At 41.4% G+C, this 18051-nt stretch overlaps 1 protein-coding gene across 2 annotated transcripts; it reads left to right on the forward strand.

Annotated features, from left to right (window-relative positions):
- Positions 1-4138: 4138 nt before the first annotated feature.
- dab2 (DAB adaptor protein 2) lies at positions 4139-17730 on the forward strand. Of its 2 annotated transcripts, XM_077586259.1 has the most exons (15): positions 4139-4335; positions 7576-7861; positions 8249-8388; positions 8726-8824; positions 10255-10386; positions 10461-10544; positions 11194-11220; positions 11301-11336; positions 11525-11587; positions 12591-13142; positions 15469-15589; positions 15882-16478; positions 16547-16701; positions 17286-17364; positions 17438-17730. In XM_077586259.1, exons 2-14 carry the CDS (start codon positions 7708-7710, stop codon positions 17349-17351), a joined length of 2226 nt encoding a protein of 741 aa, XP_077442385.1. In that variant the 5' UTR covers positions 4139-4335; positions 7576-7707; the 3' UTR covers positions 17352-17364; positions 17438-17730. The 2 variants fall into 2 exon arrangements, with proteins under 2 accessions (XP_077442385.1, XP_077442386.1); XM_077586260.1 differs by lacking the exon at positions 12591-13142 and having other exon boundaries at positions 4141-4335.
- The last annotated feature ends 321 nt before the right edge of the window (positions 17731-18051 follow it).

An 18051-nucleotide genomic window follows, 5' to 3' on the forward strand; every position in this document is an offset into this window, starting at 1 on the left:
TGCCAGGTTTGTTCGGAGGCAAGTTGGTGTCCTTCCTATAGGGAAAGAGTGGAAAGGGGGCTCCTCGGTCACAAGTGTTTTGCTGATGTGACCGCTTTTCACAAGATTTTGCAGTTTCCTCCAAGCAGGAAGCTGGAGGCTAGCGCAAAGTGCTCGGCCAGTGTTTCTCCTGACTAGAAAGACTTCCTGTTTTTTTGCGGCCTGGTGAGTAGGCGGAGGGAGGAGGGGGGGGGGACGTGTAACGACAGTCGGGGTCCAATGCAATTAATCTGTCGGGATTTGGTTAGAAATGATCAGAGCAGGCAAAATCATTCACACTCTGTCTGCACTTAATTTGAAATGCTGTACAGTAAAAAAAATACTTGGAAAATACGTGGAAGTTTGATTAAACTCCTGTAAAGTAAAAAAAAAGTACGGACTCTGGTATGTACTTAAGTACATTTGAAATGAATTATTTTGTCAATTATGCTTGAAAACTTGGCACAACAAGCACATTTTCTGCACGCAAATTACTCTCTTTTTTTTAATTAACTTACATAGTGCTTGTAGAAGGAAGGAACGTTATACGTTACATGATGCATTTTCAAAATGAAGGCGTGCTGTCAAAAGGTGTAAAAATGCTGAATTAGCTCATGATAACTAAAATGCACCTGTAGTTTTATTTTAGGTAGATGTTTTTTTCAGTGGTTTAAAAAAACAAACAAACTAAAAAGTCATCAGAAAAATAAATGCTCGAGTAAAGTTCAGCTAATTAAAAAAAATCGACAGAAATTATGTAATTGTGAGTGCTAACTAGCAGCCGCTAGCTGGCTAGTAGCCTGTTCTCCAAGTTAAGCTACATTCTTGTATTACGTTTGTATTTTCCTATTTTGACAATTAATACTTTAATGGCAATATTTGATGCTAATGTTAAGTGCTAATCTATTAGTCACTTACTTGCTAGCTGTTACTCGAATTGTTATCGTATTGTTATCAAAGTCAAACTGAGATTGTTGAAAAACAACAACACCTAATGCTAAGCGCTAACCCGCTAGCCACCAACTTTCTAGCTGCTACACGCATTATCACTTGATGTCAAAGTTAGGCTCCTTTTTATTTTATTTTACATTTTTTCTACACTTTAATGAAAATAACACATGTTACAAAATATTACTGGTAATGTAAGATGTCATATTTGTGATGAATAGTTTCTTGGAAAGTGACTCAATATCTTTTTATGACCAAAGTCAAGCCGGTTGCGTAAAGCCTGCTCGGAAAACAAGACGTCACAGTGACCGGTGGCTGGGCGGGGCTTGGTGATATGACTTATTTATTTATTTATTTGTCACAAAAGTCACATTTGTTTATTTGAACATTGAGACGAGTTAGCATATATTATTGTACATCTGGAGGGAAATTTGGCATACTATCATATCGTTAGTTACTCTGTGTGCCATTTTCTTCGCTGAAAGTGGAATTTTGTTCAAGTACACTCAGAAGCCGAATAAAAGAAAATTCCCAACAACCTCCTTGGTTTATTTGTTCCTTTTGATGTTTTTACCTGTAATATTCTGCAGAGAAACCGTCAATATGCAAGTGACGAAATCTGTCAAGTGAGATGCTTAAGTCAATGTAAAAAAAACAACAAAAAAAACAGAACAAAACAGCTTCTGTCAGCAAAAGACAGGATGCGACAAGACCAGGAAGAACGTCCTTCCTCTCCTTTTCTATAGTCTCATCAAAACCATTGGAAAGACCAAATCACTGCAAATTTTCGACATTCCTAACAACTGTATGATCACGATGACTTGGCTCTGTTTGCCAGTAGTCTTTGATGAGCTTTGTTGTCATTCGGTCCAATTCTTTTCTATAATAAAGACCCCCCCCCCCCCCCCGAAAAAAAGATACACGCGCTCTTGAAATCCGATTGGGTGACGGCTGTTGTGTTTCATGCAAATGAGCCACTGCTCACACCAATCCCACAACCACGCACAGGGGTGGGGGTGGGTGGGGGGGGTTACCATTCGGCAAACACAGATTGCCATGGGCGCCAAGATTTCCAGGGGCCGCCAAACGTCTCGTAAAAAAAGTGATTATTAAAGAGCGCTGCCATTTTTAGCCGTGCCCAAAAAGAACAGGAAAATTAAAATTGTGATTTTTTTTTTTTTTAAATGCTTTATCTCCACAATTCAGTACTACACTTCTTCAGAGAACAGCACGTTGAGCAAAACGTACCAAAAGTTTACCTGTAAAGTTCGCAGTGCATTTGAGGTTCATTCTGAACTGAACTGCCCAACTTTTTTGGGCATGTCCAGTCTGACATGTGACGGCGTTGCTATGTGACTCGTCTTGCGCAGTTTACAGAAGTGAAAGTCGATAAGGGACTGGAGCAAAGAGTCATCCTGACGTTTTCTGATAGAAAAATGTGGCAATCCCTTTCCTGCCTGTGTTTGTTTTAAACTTAGAAGTCCTTGTAACAAGGCGACCGTGGCGCACCGTCATTGACGGTAATCAGCAAACGCCAAAACACTTCCTGTGCAAAAGCGAACACGGCATTGACGCGACTTCATCTGCTGTCTATTTCGTCTGCTTTACTTTTGGAAATGTCAGCATTAACTTTCCTTTTTCCCCCCTTCGTCTTGGCACCGGCGGAGCATTTTTTTTCCTTTTCTTCCCAGCAACACGATGGGACGCCCACTACAATGCATCCACGTCCACTTTTTTTTTTATTTCCATTGTTTGGAGGAACATGTCGGGGGCTGCAAAATCACTTCACGATTACAAATCAAATTTTTTTTGCGCAATACTGTACTAGCGAGTGAGCCCCCGATATATTGCAGTTCATTCAGTTCATGCCCCAAATGTTTTATGCTGCTCTGAGTGTGTTAAAACAGCAGCTGTTTCATATGTTAGCATTACCATCTATGCTAATTTTCGTTTTCCATCTCTATGGAGTTTCGCATTGTATGGTTAGCATTAAGGTGAAATAATATGTTATGGATGAAAAATTAGGTGTTTAAATATGTAGACCAGAAAGTCATTCATCCTATATTTTGATAAAAAAATAAATAAAAAATGTTTTCACGTCACTAGAACTAGGATTGCAGGTGTACGTTAGCCAGTCTTTGCATTTGCCATTATGTGTTAGCATTAAGCTAGCATACGTAAACTGGTATGGTTGTTTTGAATTCTTTGTTTAACGGTAGGTTTAGTTTGATGGTAAACTTCAACTGGGAGTGGCAATAAAGAGCTTCAACCTCTTTAAAAAAAACCCAAAAAAAAACCAAACTGCTTCTTGTTATGAAGTGATTTGAGGAAGCTATAAAAAAAAAGTAGACAAACCCCTGTTCTAAACACAGTTTTTTTTATGTGTGCTGTTTTTCACCACTAATTAACCTATAACCTGTACACTTCAGTTGAAAAAAATATGAGAGATATAATTTAAAAAAAATAAATCTGTTTTTATTTTCATGTTTATCGATTAATTCATTTATTTGTTTTTAATTTTGGCCGTTTTGGTCCTCCATACCACTTGGGGTCTATGTGAGCACGTTCCTAGCAAAGCACCACTGTAATTGCCATTCAAAATTATTATTATTATTTATTTATTTTTACTCAAGCATTTTATTTGAAGGACTACTTTTAAAGCGGTGGTAGTGAACCCTGGTCCCCGAGAGCCACTGTCCTGCCTGCTTTCCAAGTCTCCCTGCATCAACACACCTGATTGATGAACAAGTTCGTTATCAGGCTTCTACAGAGATTAGCTGATCATTTGAGTCACACGTGTTGGAGGAGAGAGACGTGCAAAACAGGCACGACAATGGCTCTCGAGGACCAGCTGGGTTCCCAACCCCTGTTTGAATTAAACTGACAACACTCTTGGCTTATTCCTGCTGTGGCCGCCAGGGGCAACAGAGGACGCTATTGCATTTAATGCACATGTAAAAAAAACAAATAAAAAAAAAACACACGCATTGAAAAATATTCAATTTATCATAGTGATACATAAGTATGAGGTAGGGTTAGGGGATGCATTAAAAATGATCAAACAAAAATGTTTCTTAGCGTCCGATTTATTAGTAATGAGGCCTAATCGACGTTACTGCCGGCAGGGACCGCCCACTCCTCCCCCCACCCCCCCACCCCCCTCCAGAAGCGTCGTTGGCTTGCAGGCAGGCAGGCAGGAAAGGCTTCAAGTGTGACAAGTTTGCGGCGCAGCGAGAGTGCGAGGCGCTCCTGTGCTGTCCACGTTCACGGAGAGAAAAAAAAAAAACATCTGACCGGCAGCTTCACACCAACCGTCACTTCTCAAGCGGGGCTCCCCTTTTCCCCCCCACCCCACCCCCGAAACACACGGTGAGTACACGGCCATTTCCCCCACCTTATTGTGCACGCGTGTGCGTAAGTAAGTGTGTGTGTGTGTGTTTCCCAAATTTCCATCCATGAATGTTTGAGCAAGCTGTCGTTTGTCTTCAACATTTTTTTTTGGGGTGGGGGGGGTTTTACAACGTATCTTGAGTTGTGTCAACTTTTCTGGGCTTGTTGCTCCACAACTCTAAATCACAGGGGAGAAAAGTCTGCTCGCTGTCCAAGGCAAAGGAGTCTAAAAATGACTTTTCAAGCCCACGCAGCTTCTCCTCCTCCTCCTCCTCCTCCTCATTGTGCACGAGAGGCCCATGTTGGCGTGCGCGGCCCGTGTTCGTGTTCGTGCTCGTGTGTTTGTGCTCTGGCGCTGTTTCACCACATTTCATTCACTCGCACGCTGACTCACTGGTTGATTTCCTCCAGATGTGCACCGCTTTACGCTTCCTGACGGCCCCAGGATTGTGACATTTCTATTCTCTCTCAACCCCCCCCCCTTTTTTTTCCTCCGTATTCTGCTGACGTTTGAGGTAGTGCATGACCCAAAGTCCTTGTAAAAGTGTGATCCTTTAACTGTAATTGGCGACGAGCAGCTGACTTTTTATGCCGACGAGGTCATATTGTTTGTGTTTGAAATGTCAGGGAGGGTCAAAAGACGCTTTTGAGAGAGAGAGAGAGAGAGAGAGAGAAAAAAAAGTGTCCAGCCAGGTGTCCAATCGACACTAATAAAGGGATGCAGAGGTTCTTCTACTTTTTGCTTTCCGGAGAGATTTTTCCAACAACCTCCTCATAAAGTGTAACACTAAATGCCATGGGAAATCATTTTTTTGTAGGTTTTAATTTTGGCTGAACAATTCGGAAAAATAATCAATTTTTGCATCATTATTGCGATGCATGATAATTTTTTTGTCCAGAAAACATAAGCTTCGTTGCTTTAACTGTATTACAATAAACAATAAGAGATTTAAATGTTTTGTTCTTATAGGGTAGTATTTCGCAGAAATAAAGGCAAATGAACCATAAATTAATATGAAAGACATCCTATTTGTCTGTTTCAGCTAGTTGCTAACTTGCTAAACACTTTGACTTTACTACAATAACAACATTCTACCAAAATTGTGTAGCCCTAATCATAAATCTGATTACAACAATATTGCAAACAAATCTGTGGCTTTATCACTTCAACTCACCATGTTAAATTAATGAATAAATAAATTAAATATATGGAAAAATAAAGATGACTAAAACAAATTGGTTATTTATTTATTTATTTATTTTTTTTTTACTTTGCCTTTAAAGTCTTTGCAACGACATTCTACTGCATTGCAAGATCATTTTAAATTAGATTAATTGTTCAACCCTAATTTCAACTGAAATTAAATTAGCGTTTTAAATGAAAATTCTAAATAAATGCTTTTTGTCGCTAGCTGATGTGCACTGCTTACACTAAGAACATGGCTGGGAACAGAGGCGCTAATTTGATTCAAAATGATTTGTCTGACTCGCTAATGCTAATTAGCGCGCTACTCGCGGCACTTTTATCACTCAAAAGAACGGCTCCACGCTGCAAAAAAAACCTAATTTTATTGGAATAACTTGAGCGTGACTTTTTCCTTCTACTCTCTAATGCGGCTACAACTTAACAGTGTATCAGACCACGTGGAACCACACTGCCCCTAAGTGGCCAAACCGAGTACAACATGAACAGCGCTCCCAATAAAGGCACGCACAAACAAAGGCAAAACAGTATATAATAATTTAAATAAAATCGATTTTGGGACATTTAAAATCGTATTCTGAATCGTACTAAATGAGAATCGATTAATTTTTTGGGGGGCACACCCCTTTTAGACAGGCTAACGTAAATTAGCATTGATGTTACAGTAACGTCGTTAATCGGTGCCAGTATCATATTGTCCATCATCACATAATTGTTAATCATTCCAGGTGCTTGGATGGTTTTCACGAACAGAAATATGCAAGCATCCTATAAACTTCCGACCATTCCCACGTTATCTCCCGTTGGTTTGTTTTTACTGTCTGTTGGCTCGACTCTTGAGTTCCATCAGCTGATGCTTTGCAGATAAATCACAAGATCTTTTACACTGCCTGCGTAAGATTAACCTACCCTAATTGCTCGACCTTTGCCCCCCGTCCAACCTTTGCTCAGTCCCGCGCTGCTTGCAGCCTCGCTAGACGTTAGCATTGGGATCCGGAAGGGCTCCGAAAGGTATGTTGAGTGTGTGTGTGGTGTTTTGTGTGTGTGGTCTGTTATCATAAACTGTCAGTGGAGATACAAGGCAGTAAAGGCATTTAAAATAGAAAGTTTTTTTTTGTGCTCTCTCTTTTATATACCAAGATGATGCAAATAGGAAAGTAGTAATTTGTGACAAGGACATACAGTATGCTGAAGGCATACAGTGCATCTCAACTGTTGTATAAGAGGGAGGAGCTAAGTTTAGCCTTGATTATTAGTGGAAGTTACGGAGAGTCTTTCTCACATTTGTATGTTTTTGCATTGATATTTAAAAGCTCAAGCTAACAAACCATCCAATGTCCGGCAATGTCTATGAGCTTGCATTTGTAGTTTTCCTGTTATATCTCATTTCTTTAAGATGTTGTTTAATTTATTGATGAGAACAGGGAAGTGCAAAAAAAAAAAAAAAAGTCTTATTGGCTGCTGTGTAGCAGTCACCTGGTCTTATTCAGCATGTTTTGCCACTTTGGAGGTCAAGATGCTTTTATGGGTCACATGTCTTTGCTCCTGTTAAGCTTGTAAATGTTTACAGTCAGGTTGTCAAAATAGTCTTTTCGGTAGCCGAGCAGTAAATATCTTTTGCACTCTGTAGTGCTGCAGCTATCATATATATATTTTTAAAAATGGATTATTCTGTCCATTATCCCATTGATTAATCGACTAATTGGATAAATATAAATTTTAGCCTTATTGAACACGTGAATGGGAGGTGCCGCAAATTATTTTTAGGGTCGGCATCGCTATGCTCACCTGTAGTATCTGTGACTTTGAGTGTGTATGGCTTTAAAAACTGAGGCCTGATTTGGTGAGTGATGTGGGTGTCAGCGAATGAGAATTTGAGATTATATTATTATTATATTATAGTTGTGGCCATCGGGCAGCTCACGTATAAATGTACTTTTTACGTGTTTATTTTTTCTTACTGCTTGTTCATTTAAGCACTTGAAAGTTGTAACGCTGGCTGTTAATCGTTGCAGATAACCACGTGAAGCATGCGCGGATGCTGAGCGCTCCCGCCTGCTGAGCTGCCTTCCGCCAGAGCCACCGACCGACGTCCTGTCCTCCAGTGAGACTCGTCTCGCACGCGTCCCCCCACCCCTCCCCACACTATGTCTGCCATGGTGGAGGCCAACGTGCCGGTCGCCGCCGCCGCCGCTGACCCGACTGCGGTGTCGCCACCCGCGGCCTCGACCTCCATTTCACCTCCTGCCTCACCCGGGAACGTAGCATCCAAGGTCCCGTTTAGGAAAGACAAGAAGAAAGGTGAGATAAATAAGTAGACTAGTAAATAAAAAAAAATGTGGTGGAATGTCAAAGTCAGGTTCTCAAAATGGGACTTGCTCACACAGTTCTTCAAATAAGAGGCAAACTTTACTTGCTAAGTAGTTTGTCACTCCCTGTGAATGTTTAGCTGACATATAAAGCAAAAGAGAATTCAACATTGTATATTCATATTCAAACACTAAAATGTTCATCTAACCTTATTAATAGTTTGCTAGCTTTATGCTAACCGATATGCGAAACAGAATAGCTGGGCTAACTGAAATTAGCATAGCATCAAGCCACGAAGTCTGCCTAGCAACAATTGCCAGCGTAAACAATGTCGCATGACCCCAAAGACCAAAACGTGATTAGAATTTTGTCATTCAGTGCCGGAGAAAACGGATGAGTACCTGCTGGCCAGGTTTCAAGGGGACGGCGTGAGGTACAAAGCCAAACTGATTGGAATCGACGATGTATCCGAAGCCCGAGGAGATAAAATGTGCCAGGACTCCATGATGAAGCTAAAGGTGATCACTACTACCAACTGTTGAGTATTTCAAAACTTTTTTTTTTTTTTTTTTTTTATTACACACACAACGTGCAGTTCTTTAACTAGGAAAGGACAAACAAATGGACTCATAAATTTCCATGGATGTCCACTTCTGTGACTCTTTCACTCTCTGTTGCAACCAGCTGTTGAGTCTAAGCTCCGATATGCAAAACAACAAGTACTGAAACATTCAACAGTTGATCGATCGTGTGTCGAGAAGTTTAGAGTTTACCACTATAGGTTATACTGCATTTTAAGTTTATCCTGAACGTTTACCAGAATGCTTATTTGAGTTTGTATTTTTGTATTTCCAGGGAATGGCGGTAGCTGCTCGCTCGCAAGGGAAACACAAACAGCGGATTTGGGTCAATATATCCATGTCTGGCATCAAAATCATTGACGAGAAATCAGGAGTAGGTGCTTTTTTTTATTTTTAGGTACAATGTGGCCATTGGTGCTATTTCATTCTCAAGTATTTATATACTTGTTTTTTTGCTAAATACAATGCTGATGTAAGACTGTGTATTAGGGCCATATAATAATATATATTTTTTTAGAGGGTGGGGGGGGGGGGGGGGTTGTTAGGTTATAAAGTGGCAGATTTATGAGGAAAAAAACTCGAAATACACGTAGCGTACTCGGATGTTTGTTTGTTTGCGTTTCAGTTGGGTTGTCAAATACAGAGATAGTAATTCATTGCTTTAGCAGATATTAACCATATCATGAATATAAAATGTATATTTACTTGTACATTTATGTTTCCAGAATTGTTATTCATACTTTTTTTTTTTTTTTTGGTACAAGTAGCTAAATTGCTCTCTGTCATTCACTTGCATTTACCTAAAGTATGCTAGCTTCTGATTGGTTAGTGTTAGTCAGCTGATAGGGGATCAGGAAGTGGCTAAATTGCTCTCTGTCATTCCCTTGCATTTACCTCAAGTATGCTAGCTTCTGATTGGTTAGTGTTAGTCAGCTGATAGGGGATCATGAAGTGGCTAAATTGCTCTCTGTCATTCACTTGCATTTCCCTAAAGTATGCTAGCTTCTGATTGGTTAGTGTTAGTCAGCTGATAGGGGATCAGGAAGTGGCTAAATTGCTCTCTGTCATTCACTTGCATTTACCTAAAGTATGCTAGCTTCTGATTGGTTAGTGTTAGTCAGCTGATAGGGGATCAGGAAGTGGCTAAATTGCTCTCTGTCATTCACTTGCATTTGCCTAAAGTATGCTAGCTTCTGATTGGTTAGTGTTAGTCAGCTGATAGGGGATCAGAAAGTGGCTAAATTGCTCTCTGTCATTCACTTGCATTTACCTAAAGTATGCTAGCTTCTGATTGGTTAGTGTTAGTCAGCTGATAGAGGATCAGGAAGTGGCTAAATTGCTCTCTGTCATTCACTTGCATTTCCCTAAAGTATGCTAGCTTCTGATTGGTTAGTGTTAGTCAGCTGATAGGGGATCAGGGAGTGGCTAAATTGCTCTCTGTCATTCACTTGCATTTACCTAAAGTATGCTAGCTTCTGATTGGTTAGTGTTAGTCAGCTGATAGGGGATCAGGAAGTGTTGTCGCTCTAGCTGCCTGTATGACGAGTAAAGTTGAAATTAAGAATAAATCGGTCGCCATCCTGCCTTTTCAATTTATAAATAGTGTTCCATTAACCACCAACAAATCCTCACTTTTAGACTATTTTGCTACGCTGCGTGTATTTGTACAAATTTTACACTTATTTTTTTTCTCTGATTATTAATAAAAAAAATATAAACGTGACCCTAATACACTGTCGTACTGATACCTATTATTGCTGCTTGTATTTATTATTCAGTTTCTCAATTGATTTCCTGTTTCAGGTGATCGAGCACGAGCACATTGTGAACAAGATCTCCTTCATCGCCAGAGACGTGACCGACAACCGGGCCTTCGGCTACGTGTGCGGGGCCGAGGGCCAGCATCAGTTCTTCGCCATCAAGACGGCGCAACAGGTTCCCAAGCGCCCGGCTAACATTCGTCCGCCGCGCCCGTCCGTTCCTGACACGCCGTTTGTTGCCTTTGTTAGGCGGAGCCGCTCGTCTTGGACCTGAAGGATCTCTTCCAAGTCATCTTCAACATGAGGAAGAAAGAGGCCGAGGCTTCACAGAAGGTAAGGAAGGCCCACATTGCAAACTTCCCATAAGACGCCTCCTTTATGATGGCAATGAATTGTACTTAACCCTGGAGAACCCAAGAACCCTTTTTTTCTTTGGAAAATTATGAATTATACATTAAATGACTGCTATAAGTTCACTGAACATCAAAATATATGTTTTTTCAATTTATTCCCTAATTTATGATTAGGGTGAAATTTGACCCTTTGGGATTTAGGGGTATCATTTCGAAAAATCACAATAACAAAAACTGTCAGTAAACTATTTAGAATTTAAGAAAATAATCAATCAAATACACAGCTACATTGAACAATATATATTTTTTTGTTTTATTTGTTGCATTTTAGCCACCTTGTCGCCACCACTCTGGCTCATGTAAGTGCAATATTCATCCACTAGATGGCCTCATGCAGGGGTCAGAAGTGGCACTCTGGACTTTTGAAGTAAAATTTGTAAAAAAAAAAAAAGGTCTTTATTTGAGTAGCAGAATTTATAGGGGCCAAATTTGACCCCGTGGGTTCTCCAGGGTTAAAACAATTTCGCCTTAAGAATGCTAGCATATTGCTAATGCATAATAGAAAACGCCGTTTACGTCAAAATAGGCTTTTTTTTTTTTATCATTTCGCACATTGTGTTTATTTACAGGGAGAAAATGGCAGCGCAGTCGTTGAGGTGAGCACGTGGAAGCGTTTTAAACGGAACGGGACTCTTTAATTCACTTCTATTTTTTTATTTATAATATGTGTTTTTAGAATGGAAGTAATGCTGCACCGGTGAAAAACACTCCAGTAAGTCGACGTCGCTCTGATTTATAATCCAAATCACTTATGAGCCTTTTATTCTTAATTTCTGCATTTGTATCATTACATATTATTCTTGTTTGCATTCACTTCAGTCAACAGACTGAATATGTTTCTATTAATTCATGTGACGACTGCGCCTGTAGTGACTTTTTTTTAATGTTTGGGACGAATAGCCAGTGGAGCAGCTGGACTTGTTCGGAGACATGTCGACCCCTCCGGACATCCGAGCCCCGAACGTAAGTATCCGACGTTCGCTTTCGGCTCGGTCACCGTGGTGCTATCTTTGGGGGGGGGGAAAGAGCCCCAACAAGCCACATAATATAATATTCATAATGATACTCACAACCGTATGTTACAAAATGATCTTTGTGTAAACTCAATTCTAAAAAGAACATTTTTTTGTGTGTTTTGGAGGTGATCAAATTCTGAAGGGGAAAAAAAAAAGTGGAATTTGTGCTTTTTAGAATTGAGTTGATCTTCATGTGAAATCATTTAACGTTTAAAGCTGTTACACGAGAGAGTTGCCTTCGATGATGGTGTTCACACACACTGGCCTCTTCATTAGGTACACTTTTAGTCTCATGAGATCCAGTGTGTCAGAAGAGTAATGTATAAATATTAGAAAAAAAATATTTGGGCCACACTGAAAAGGAAAATAGCACGACACTAAGACTTAAGTCATAATGTTATGAGGATAAAGTTGTATATTTTTGAGAAGTTGTAGAATTGTTGATGGAAAGAGTCGTGTTTTTCTCTCTCAAGATTTAATCCACATTACAAGAATAAAGTTGCATATTTTGTTGTTGTTGAGAAAAAGTATTATATTTCTTGAAAATCTCTTAACTTTATTCTTGTAGTATTAAAAAATATGACTCTTCTCAAATACCGTTATGGGACTTTTATGTCAAATATACAACTTTATTCTCAGAAAATTATGACTTCAATCTTAGCGTTTTTATTTTTATTTTTTATAGTTGGTCTTATGATCATTTTGAGTGTATATTTGAAATCTAAAATTTGAAGTGTACATTTGAGAATTTGTGTAGAATGTTTTGGTTACTAAGACTCTTGAGTACAATAATGATCATGGATCAGAATTTATCATCAAATCTCCATTCAGCATATTTGCCGTCTTTGCACGTAGCAGCTTTAAACGTTTCTCTTTTTGTGATTCATGTGTCATGTGTTATTGACCCCCGTATTGATCCGATCTCTGCATCTCCCTCTCATGTGAACCAGGACTCTAATGATATTCTCTTGCTGGACTTTTCCGCTCAAGTCGACAGCAATCAGAATTGCATAAAGGGAACGCTTTTAACTTCCTGTGCCGCCGACCACAGGGCGCCGCCCCAGACAGAGAATTCTTTCTACTCGCCATTCGGCTACTTTCCAACCCCGGACAGCGACCCTTTCAGAGACGATCCGCTGTCCAAAACGCCCCGTCCCGACAACGGCCCGATCGTCTCTGCTAGGACGGCTGTTAGCGGCCCTTTGAACGGAAACTCCGAGCACCTCAGCCAGCAGGTGCGAGACTTAACCAGTAAGAATATGATCCTCGCTCTCAGTAACGGCCAGTGGCCACTAGGGGGCACAATAACGCACGGCGGCATGATGGACGGCAGCGAGTCCGGATCGGGCCCGTCGGCCAAAAACCCCTTTTTTGACTCAAACGCCTGCGACGTTTTGAACGGGGCGGGCCACCAAGCCGCAGAGATTGCGAGCGCGGACGCGGTGGTTCTAAACCCGCCTCCGCAGAGCTCGAGGGCCGGACGAGGTCGAAGGAGCCAGAAGGTGACCTTGTCGTTTGATGGCGTTGGCTGCATGTGGGATGCCTGAAGGTGGCTGCATGCGGGTCTTGACTGCTCGCATTTGGGTCTTCGCGATGTGCACGGCACGTATTCGAGCAATTTGTTCCGTATGCTTGATATCTCGTACTAGATTTGCCAATTCAGCACACTAGTAAAACGACTGCTGTTTTTTTCGGGCAAGAGGAGTCTGTCGCGCCAATCAAAAAAAAAAAAAAAAAAAATGCATCAGGAAGAAGATAAAAGCATACAAGGATGTAAGTTGCACTGCACTATAACCGAAATAAAGGACAGCAGAGCTCGGACTGGCAACCAAAATGTCCGTTCCCTAATTGTGTCGATGGCAACAAACAAGCTTCCAGTTGGATTCAAAATGTCCGTTTCTAACTACAGAGTTTTTCTTGTTAGTTTAAAATGGCTTACCTTTACTAGAATAGGGTGTTGCATTTTGGTCAAAGGTAGTATCCTGTTTTTTTTTTTTTTTAATTGTACCTTTTGATGTTGTAAAATAGTAAATCGGTGTTATGGCCGATGCTGCATGCTAAGCTAGCGAGCTAGCTGGGGAGACGGTCACGGTACTTTTTCTTCTACTTCTCCCTTTTGTCTTCTTATTGTACGACTTCTACTTTTCCTTTGGCGGTAATTACTTTTGGTGTGTTACTTCTGAAAGGGATTGCGCGTGACACTATTCATTGTGCTACAACACAGCTAATCTCTTTCCTGCGGTTTAGTTACGTGACATTTGCAATGCAAGCCCGAGGACACTTTGGTGTCAACTTCAGTCAACTGCAGGGGGCAGTGTAGGTCAAAATAGCAGCGCCCTCCCTGACTTTGAAGAAAATGGATGGATTAACCCGAGTAATCGTTGTTCCACAAACGCAATATTAACTCGTTCACTGCCATTGACGGGTATAGACGTGAAAAATTCATTTGAACTATTTCTATTAGTTAAACATTTTTTTCCCCACTTTTGTTAAGAAGAGTATGAAAACCTAGAATTGTTTTATTGTACATTTAGAACAGATATAACATATGTGATTAATCGTGAGTTAACTACTAAAGTCATGCAATTAATTACAATTACAAATTTTAATCGCCTGACGCCCCAAATTATTATTTTTTTTATTTTTAAATCGCGTCAGGCGATTACATGTTTTTTACATTTTTTTATGAATCGCTTGATTTTAATAGTTAACTCACGATTTATCACAAATGTTATATCCGTTCTAAATGTACAATATTTTTTCCTTAGGTTTTCATACTCTTGTTAACAAAAGTGGGAACAAAAATTAACTAATAGAAATTGTTCAAATGAATTTTTGACGTCTATAGCCGTCAATGGCAGTGAATGAGTTAATCAGAATGACACGTTCATACAAGTAGGGTTACATGGTAAATATTGCAAAGAACATTTTTGAGTTTCACGTCACTAGTAAATGTTGAGCTGTCAACTAGTAGCAGTTTTCGCTGTATTTGTAGCTACTAGTGCACATTTTAGCCTGCTACTAACTAGCAAGACAGTCGTTTTACTATGGCGCTGTGTTGTCTTCACTAGTGAGGACAAAGAGCATACTAGTACAAGGACCTGAACCAGGATATCAAGGGTATTGAATGCTCAAAAGTCAAATGGATGGTGGTGGGGTGGGGGGGGGGGGGGGGGTTCCTGTTTGAACGCATGCACCTGTGGTCACATGCTTCCTCTGAGACAATCACAAATGTCCTCTTTGTCTTTTAATGCCTTTTAACCGCCTCTCTCTGTTTTTGCTAACGCTTGCGCCGATAAAGCGCCGGTAAGTGACAATGCACGCTGGTAAGAAAAGCTTTGCAATGTATTTGAAGTTGTGGACTCGGAGTGCACTCACAAGCGGAGGAAATAGTATATTTTTTAATGAAAATACCGAATTGGAAAGAGGCGACCAATCAAGTGCATTTTGATGAGGATCAACCCCCGAACGCAACCTAAAGCATTACCTGTCAAAACGTAATATGGTGAACAGATTTTTCAGATTTTGAATGAATGCACATAGTCTATATGTACTTGTGGCGAAGACTCTCCTAATTTCCACAAACAATCCGGACTAAAGTTGGCTTCACACTGACATAACAATGCTCGTCTCTTAAGATGTATCGCCTCAGCGTACTTCCTTGAGACCAATTCCTATTTACCATGGTACATGGAAATATTGAACTGGTGCGAAACCCACACTCTGGTTGTGCAGATGCACCCCGCGTCTGAGAAGATGTCATGTCATTTAGTGTCAAAAGATGACGGTGACGTTTTTTGTTTGGGGTTCATTATGTTCCCTCAATAGTCCTCAGCAAGTGACTTGTTCGGAGCGGAATCGTTTGCAGCTGCGGAAGGTTTGTCAGCTGCCGGCGACCTGTTCAACAACACGCCGGCTAACTCTGCTCAGTCCTCCATTGCGGCTTTGGGTAAGAGATGGTGGCGTGATAGAGCATGTGGTCCTCAACCCTGATCCTCAGGGACCGTTATCCAGCCTGTTTTCCATGTCTCCCACAGCCAACACAGGTGGAGATCATTATCAGCCTTCTCCAGAGATTGCTGATTAGCTGATGATATGAATCACCTGTGTTGGCTGTGGGAGGCATGGAAAACAGGCTGGATACCGGTCCCTGAGGACCAGGGTTGGGGACCTCTGTGATAGAGCATGTGGATCGTTCCCTGGTGTGTACAGGAACTTTTAAAATCTGTTCTCATCTCTAGGGGATCTTCAGTTGGGCCCACCACCAGCTAGCACAAGCATCCCCCCTGCGGGCATGTGGGCAACCTCCACCGTCGCCCCCTCAATGTACGCAGTCCCGGCGGCCGCCTACCCGCAGCCGTCCGCATTTGGCGGTCTTCCCATACCCCCGAACGCCTGGGGTCACCAGATGCCCCCTCAGTTCGGCGCCCCGCAGCTTGCCTGGGGCCAGCCTGCGCCGCCAGCCGCAGTCTGGGGCCACCCGGCCACCACCAACCCCTTCCAGCCCGGGCCCTTCCCCGGCCTTGGCGACCAGCAAGGTCCGTCCCGCCCGCCTCCGCGGCCGCCCGTGAAGGAGGCCCCGCCGAAGGCGGAGAGAAACGCCTTCACTGCTTTGGACCCGCTTGGCGAGAAAGAGAAGAAGACCGGGAAAGATATGTTCAAGGACTTCCAGCTCGCCAAGCCGCCCGCCATCCCCGCTCGGAAAGGCGAGCAGGCGGGCACCCCGGCTTCAGAATCAGGGGCTTTCGACCAGTACTTCAACAATAAAGTGGGCTTGGCTCAAAATGCCGCAGACCACGATGACTTTGACATCAATCAAATGTCGGTGGCGGTCAACGGTAAGGAAGCGCCGTACACAAACAATTTCCACATCGGCTATCCTTACATTGTCTTCTTTCCCGTGCAGATGCACCGTCTCCGAGTGCGAATGCCCCGGGCCTCCTCGGTGACCCCTTCTCCTCAAACGGCTCAGCACCGGGACAAGGCCTCGGTCTCGACAAGTTCGATGAGGCATTTGGAGCCCCCGATGCGACTCCGTTTGGAGTCCCACCTGTCCCAATGGTACAGATTCGTCATTGTCCAAATACTTCTTGGCCAAAACATACATTGATCGACAACAAAGTGAGATTCATAGAAGCTCATTTAGATATGTGATATTGTTAGCTCATTTGCTCCCCAAAACGTGTAAATACGTTCTATTTTAAATGTTTTTTAGTGTCCCAAAGACGTATTTATACGTTAATAATAATAATAATTTAATGCTAGAGCATACAGAAGTCTTTGATGCAGCCTCAACTGCAGTGAACAGTTGAGGAAATGGTAGCTATTACAAAAACGGCCAGCAGGTGTCAGCAGAGCACCAGAGCCATGTGGGAAATACCTCATTTACCCACTAATATTTTTTTTCCTGATGAAGGAAGAGACTCTAATCTTTCTTTTGGTAGGTTCCATGTTTTTATGGTAATAGAACCCAATAGTCTGTGGGCCTTGCAAAATCCAGTAAAACAGCCGGGAGCGAAGGGGGTTGCTTCAGTGAAAATGGCTGGGAGTGAATGCGATATAGAAATACCTTAATGTTTTTATTGCATTTACAGCACATTTTTTTTCTTCACAATCCTCATATTTCTTTTTGTCCTATATGGCAGACTGCTCCTGTTGCCCAGAACTCCACAAGTGCCTTCGGAGATCCCTTTGGAAATCCCTTTGCTTGACCTTAAAATTGTTGTAAGTCATTGATGCATTCATTTATTCACGTATAAGAATATACTTTAGATTTATTTTTTTCGTGTTTTCCCAGCTAAAATGAAGACTCCATGAAGTAAAATCATCTCGGGGACCAACCCGCTGCGAGACAATCAAAAACGATGGCCTCCGTCCAGCCTTCTTCTACGTTGCTGTCTGTTATTTGCGCTGTTTGATTTAGTAGTTCCCTTATTTCCTAAGAGCATTGATCCAACACCTTATGTCATGATCTGCTGAGGGTAAGATGGAGGGGAAAAAAAAAATTGTATAAGGGAAATGTCCAAAAAGGTCCACTGCTGATATTGCCTGTATTAAAAACAAACAAATAAAAATAATGATAAAGCTGCATTGTGTGGATCAGTTCTTTTTGTTTTTCAATAATATATATATTTAAGTTTTTTTTATTGCAAAAATTACGATTACAAATAAATTAAAATATGTATATATTTAACGTGTCTTGCAAGAGCTCCCACATGTCCTTTCAGTCCAATATCTTCATCCTAACGAGGGTGTCATTCTGTCCCAGGTTCACATAATAGGTGCGAAATGTCATTATGTCCGACAGTCCAGAAAACGTTGACCTCTTAAAGTATAGGTAATTTTCTCCAAAGGCAAGTGCAGAGACAATTCCTTAAACCTCTTTACAATACTTGGTTTTCCAACTGACCT

This window comes from Vanacampus margaritifer, chromosome 14, assembly GCF_051991255.1.
Source record: "Vanacampus margaritifer isolate UIUO_Vmar chromosome 14, RoL_Vmar_1.0, whole genome shotgun sequence".
NCBI classification, from domain to species: Eukaryota; Metazoa; Chordata; class Actinopteri; order Syngnathiformes; family Syngnathidae; genus Vanacampus; species Vanacampus margaritifer.

Bases quoted from the DNA above. Each gene is read 5' to 3' on its own strand.
- dab2 (XM_077586259.1), top strand. From the start codon at position 7,708: ATGTCTGCCATGGTGGAGGCCAACGTGCCGGTCGCCGCCGCCGCCGCT. The intron at 10,545-11,193 runs GTAAGGAAGGCC...GTTTATTTACAG, and splicing joins AGGCCGAGGCTTCACAGAAG to GGAGAAAATGGCAGCGCAGT. The intron at 13,143-15,468 runs GTGACCTTGTCG...TTCCCTCAATAG, and splicing joins GAGGTCGAAGGAGCCAGAAG to TCCTCAGCAAGTGACTTGTT.